General features: G+C 66.9%; 1 protein-coding gene across 1 annotated transcript in view; it reads left to right on the forward strand.

Moving 5' to 3' along the window:
• Positions 1-5,310, forward strand: part of VIL1 (villin 1) — a 28,143-nt gene that overhangs the window by 15,016 nt on the left and 7,817 nt on the right. The window contains exons 2-15 of the mRNA XM_019522820.1: positions 75-183; positions 306-416; positions 518-720; positions 876-954; positions 1,035-1,133; positions 1,244-1,397; positions 1,594-1,694; positions 1,777-1,914; positions 2,112-2,270; positions 2,639-2,818; positions 2,921-3,066; positions 3,801-3,945; positions 4,168-4,356; positions 5,159-5,227. Of these exons, the coding sequence (XP_019378365.1) occupies positions 75-183; positions 306-416; positions 518-720; positions 876-954; positions 1,035-1,133; positions 1,244-1,397; positions 1,594-1,694; positions 1,777-1,914; positions 2,112-2,270; positions 2,639-2,818; positions 2,921-3,066; positions 3,801-3,945; positions 4,168-4,356; positions 5,159-5,227 (1,882 nt within the window). The remainder of the gene's footprint in view (positions 1-74; positions 184-305; positions 417-517; positions 721-875; positions 955-1,034; positions 1,134-1,243; positions 1,398-1,593; positions 1,695-1,776; positions 1,915-2,111; positions 2,271-2,638; positions 2,819-2,920; positions 3,067-3,800; positions 3,946-4,167; positions 4,357-5,158; positions 5,228-5,310) is intronic.

A 5,310-nucleotide genomic window follows, 5' to 3' on the forward strand; every position in this document is an offset into this window, starting at 1 on the left:
CAGTCCCCCCTGCAGCCCAGGGGGTGGGGGTTAACCCCTCGCTGGCCCCGGTCTAACGCCACGGCCCCATGCAGGTACCGTAAGGGCGGCGTGGCCTCGGGCATGCGGCACGTGGAGACCAACACGCACCAGGTGCGGCGCCTGCTGCACGTCAAGGGCCGGAGGCGCGTGGCGGCCGGCGAGGTGGGTCCGGGCGAGCTGGGCCCACGTGTCCTGAGCCCTGTTCTGCGGTGGCAGGAGGACCCGGGGGCAGTCCCCCCTCCCTTGCCCCCAGCCCTGGGTTTAACCCCCGGCCCCTGTCCCAGGTGGAGCTGAGCTGGAATAGCTTCAACCTGGGCGACGTCTTCCTCCTCGACCTGGGCCAAGTCCTTGTGCAGTGGAATGGGCCCGAGAGCAACCGGCGCGAGCGCCTGCGGGTACCGCACCCCCCGCCCCTCACTCCCCACCCGCAGCCCCCGCCTCCGTGCCATCCCCCCTCCCTGGGCTGACCAGACCCCTGGGCTTTCCTGTGGGGCAGGCAATGACCCTGGCCAAGGAGATCCGGGACCAGGAGCGTGGCGGCCGTGCCGTCGTGGGCGTCGTGGACGGCGAGGACGAGGCCGCGTCCCCAGATCTCATGCGGGTGATGACCGAGGTGCTGGGCGAGCGCAAGAAGCTCGCAGCCGCCACCCCCGACACCCTGGTTGACCAGGCCCTGGCCACCTCGCTCAAGCTGTACCAGTGAGTCCCGGGTCGGGAGTGGGGGGCAATGGCAGGGGGAGTCACCCCTGCTACCTGGCTGCCAGACCCCGGGTCCACTGCATGGGGTGGGCAGCCCCCTCTTAAAGAGACGGCGCCCCCTTGCTGTGCTGAGTGTGCCCCTCTCGCCCCGGAAGCGTGTCCGACGCCGAAGGGAACCTCCTGGTGCAGGAAGTCGCCGTCCGGCCCCTGGCCCAAGACATGCTGAGCCACGACGTACGTGCCCCCATGAGAGCCCCCCACCCTTTCCCTGCCCGGGGCCTGATTCTGATGGCGCTGGGGTCTCTGCCTCCCAGGACTGCTACATCCTGGACCAGGGCGGCAGCAGGATCTTCGTGTGGAAGGGGAAGAATGCCAGCCGGCAGGAGCGGGACCAGGCCGTGAGCAGGGCCCTGGTGAGATGGGGGGCAGCCCTGGGGGGCCTGGAGCAAGGACCCTCCTCGTGCCCTCCCAGCACATGAGGGGCCCGGTCCCCTGCCCCATGCCCGGCCGTGTCCCCCCCCAGGGCTTCCTCAAGGCCAAGGGCTACCCAGAGACCACATCCGTGGAAATACAGAACGATGGGGCCGAGTCACCCGTCTTCAAGCAGCTTTTCCAGGGCTGGACAGAGCCGCAGCAGAGCCATGGCCTAGGCCAGACCCACGCCCGCGGCACCGTGGGTAAGCAGGGGGCATGGGGGTCTCCTCTTTTCAGAGGGCACTGTGATAAGGGGGGGGCACCCCTTGCTGGTACCCCTCACTCCGGACCCACAGCCCTGGGGTCCCCCTGCCAGACCCCATCCCACAGTGGTCCAGCCAGCATGGGGGAAGCGGTCTGGGGGGTCCCCCAGCCTCAGCCCCCCTCCCTGCCCCGCAGCCAAGGTGGAGCAGGTGAAGTTTGACGCCACGACACTGCACGCCCAGCCCCAAGTGGCTGCGCGGACCCGCATGGTGGATGACGGCTCCGGCGAGGTCCAGGTAGGCGCTGTGGGGCCCTTGCCCAGTGCCGGGGGGGTCGGCTGGGGGTGCAGGGGTCTCACCCCCCTGCCCGGCCCCCCAGGTGTGGCGAGTGGTGGAGCGGGAGCTGGTGCCCGTGGAGCGGCGCTGGCTGGGCCACTTCTACGGCGGCGACTGCTACCTGGTGCTGTACACCTACGAGGCGGGCGGCCGCCCCCATCGCATCCTCTACATCTGGCAGGTGAGGGGCTGCCCTGAGACCCCCGGGTCCTGGCTGGCTTGGGGGCACCAGGAGCCTTCCCTGGCCCTCTCACCAAGGGAAACTGAGGCACAGTGCAACACTCTGTGTCCCCTGGGACCGCAAGTCCAGGCTGGTGCTGTGGGGGGTTGGAGGGGGCTATGTGGCCATCCCAGCTCTGAGACACACCGTTCCCCCAGGGCCGCCACGCCAGCCCAGACGAGCTGGCCGCCTCAGCCTACCAGGCGGTGATCCTGGACCAGGAGTACGGGGGGGAGCCCATGCAAGTGCGCGTGCCCATGGGCAAGGAGCCCCCGCACCTGCTGGCTGTCTTCAAGGGCAAGATGGTGGTGTACACCGTGAGTACGGAGCGGGCCAGCTCCCAGCAGGCTGCTGGGGGGTCTGGCTTGGGCCCACGTGGCTAACGAGATGCCTTGGCTGTGCCCTGGGGCGGGGAGTGGCAACCCTAAGGATGCCTGAGCATGGCAGTGCTGGAATATGGGGAAGCTGAGGCACAGAGCTCAGCAGGGCTGGGCTTGAGCATGGCAGTGCCCCCCTCTAGCCATGTGGAAACTGAGGCACGGAGCGGTGCTGAGGCCACCCAGACAGCTGGTGGACGTGGAGGCTGGGACCGTGGAGCTGGCGCATCCCGGTGCCCCCCACCCCACAGTGCCCAAGCCCTGGCCCCAGCACTGGGAGCCCCCCTCCGACCCCTCCATCCCCGCAGGGCGGCAGCTCCCGGGCCGGAGCCACAGAGACGGCGCCGGCCACACGCCTGTTCCACGTGCACGGCGCCAGCGAGACCAGCACGAAAGCCATCGAGGTGCCCGCCCGTGCCGCCGCCCTCAACTCCAACGACGTCTTCGTGCTCAAGACCCCGGCCTGCTGCTACCTCTGGTACGGCAAGGTAGGTACAGCCAGGCCGGAGAGACCTGGGGGGGGCGAGGGGTCTTTGGGCAGCCGGCGCCCCCACGGTGCCTGCAGCCACCGCGCGCGCTGTCTCTGGCAGGGCTGCAGCGGGGATGAGCGGGAGATGGGCAAGATGGTAACCGACCTCATCGCCAAGACGGAGAAGCTGGTGGTGGCCGAAGGGCAGGAGCCCCCCGCCTTCTGGGCCGCGCTGGGCGGGAAAGCCCCCTACGCCAGCAGCAAGAGGTACCCCCGCGCTCCTTCCCCAAGGTCCCCGGGACCCTGCCGGAGCCGCCCACCATGCAGCCCGGAGACACCCCAAGGAGCGGCTGCTGGGAGGATTTGTTATGGTTATGGTGTTGCGGCCCCCTGCTCCAGGCTCAGTCTAGCCAGGTGGGGGGCTGAGGGTTGGAGTAGTAGGGACATGAGTGGATGGAGGGCGCAGGTGGGGGGCCGTGCCTTGTTTGCCCCGATTTATCGTAGAGACCCAGAGCCATGGGGCCGGCAGGGAGCTCTGGGGGCCACAGCTAGTCCAGCTGTGCACCTGAGGCAGGATCAGGCCCGTCCCGACCATGCCAGACACATCCATAGTCTTAGGATCCCAGCGCCATCTTGACATCACCTGCAATGCTTCACAGTCGGTCGTGTCTGCCCCCGAGTTCGCGGGCCCAGACCGGAGCGCCGGCTTCTAGCTAGACCCGGCGGGGCAGGGGGTAGAGGAGAGACGTCCCTGGGCCGGGCTGGTGGAGGACAGGCAGAGGAACGTGGAGCGCTTGAACAAGGAGAGAGCGGTGTTCACGCCTGGGAGTGGAGAAAGATTAGCAGGAACCCGGGACCTGACACTGAGCCACCAAATCAGTGCTGCCTGGATAGAAATGCGGCTGCGTCCAGGCGGGCAGGGATCAAAGCAGGGGTCCCCTGGGCAACGCAGCCACAGGAGGGGGGTCCCCACGCCCCCTCCCCAACCCATGTCCCGGCAGGTTGCAGGAGGAGACACCGTGCGTCGCCCCCCGCCTCTTTGAGTGCTCCAACCAGACAGGCACCTTCGTGGCCACTGAGATCGTGGACTTCAACCAGGATGACCTGGAGGAGGACGATGTCTTCCTGCTGGACACCTGGGACCAGGTGCGGGGCAGAGGAGCTAATTAAGCCTCCCTTAATGAGGTCCCCGGAGCAGCAAGAGGCTGGCCAGGGCAAGATTGAGACCCAGGCCCTCCCTGCATCCCCATGCCCCTAGCTGAGCCAGTAGCCTGAGCCGTGGGGTCCCGTGTCCAGAAAGGCCCCGATCCTGCCCTGTGCCCAGCCCCCTCGCTCTGGGCAGGTCTGGAGAGCCTGTCTGTGGCGCAGGTTTTCTTCTGGATCGGGAAGGAGGCGAACGCGAGCGAGCAGGAGGCGGCAGCGGTGATGGCCCAGGAGTACCTGAGCTCCCACCCCAGCGGGCGCGACCCCCGGACCCCCATCATGGTGGTGAGGCAGGGCCACGAGCCCCCCACCTTCACCGGCTGGTTCCTGGCCTGGGACCCCCTCAAGTGGCAAGTAAGTGACAGGCCAGGTAGGGACCCCCCGGCCCAGGCCCCGGCCCCAGCAGTGCACACTGGAGATTCAGAGCCCAGATGTTGGGGGTTTTAAACCCCAATTCACCCTGGCTATTTAAAACCCCCTGGCAGCTCTGGAGGCAAGGGCCGGGTCCCGTGGGTGGGTGCAGGAGCACCTCCTGGGGGGTGCACAGGGGCACCAACTCAGGTGGAGCCAGTGGCGGGGGGCAGCCTTGAGGGCAGGGGTGCCACAAAATTGCCCTGTCCCCTCCCTGATCCCCTTCCCCATCCAATCCACTGCTCTGGGCTCTGCTTCCTGCCATGGGCTCCCTGTCCCATCGGCTGCTCTGCTTTCTGCTCCCTGCCCTGTGTGCTCTGCCTGATCCTCTGCTCCACTTTCTGCTCCCGCCCTTATTGGCTGTTCAGCTTTCTGCTCCCTGCCTTGTGCTCCCTGCTCCATCCCCAGCTCTGCTTTCTGTTCCCTGCCTCACTGTCTCTATTCAATGTGCTGCTTGGCTCCCTGCTCCTTGCCCCCTGCCCCATCCGCTGCTCTGCTTTCTGCCCCCTGTACTATCAGCTTTTCTGCTTTCTGCGCCCCGCCCTGCTCTTTCTCTTTAATCTTCTGCTCTGCTTTCTGCTCCCTGCCCTGTGCTTTCTACCCAATCTGCTCCTCTGCACTTTGCTCCCTGCCCAGCCTCAGGGCACTGCTGTGCTGAAAGGAGATGGATGAGCTCCTGGACCTCAGCTGCCTCTGAGCTCACCGGACGTGCCTGAGCCCTGGTCTCCATCTCTCTCCCCGACAGGACAAGAAGTCGTATGAGGAGCTGAGGGCTGAGCTTCAAGACAACAAAAACTTTAGCCTTGTCACAGCAGTAAGTGCCCAGGTGCCCCGGGGCAGGTAGACAGCAGCACTACGGCACCGTGGGCTGATCGAGGAGTTTGCAAACCCATCACC

Source organism: Gavialis gangeticus, unplaced genomic scaffold (genome assembly GCF_001723915.1).
Source record: "Gavialis gangeticus isolate Ggan-Ray unplaced genomic scaffold, GavGan_comp1, whole genome shotgun sequence".
Classification (NCBI taxonomy): Eukaryota; Metazoa; Chordata; order Crocodylia; family Gavialidae; genus Gavialis; species Gavialis gangeticus.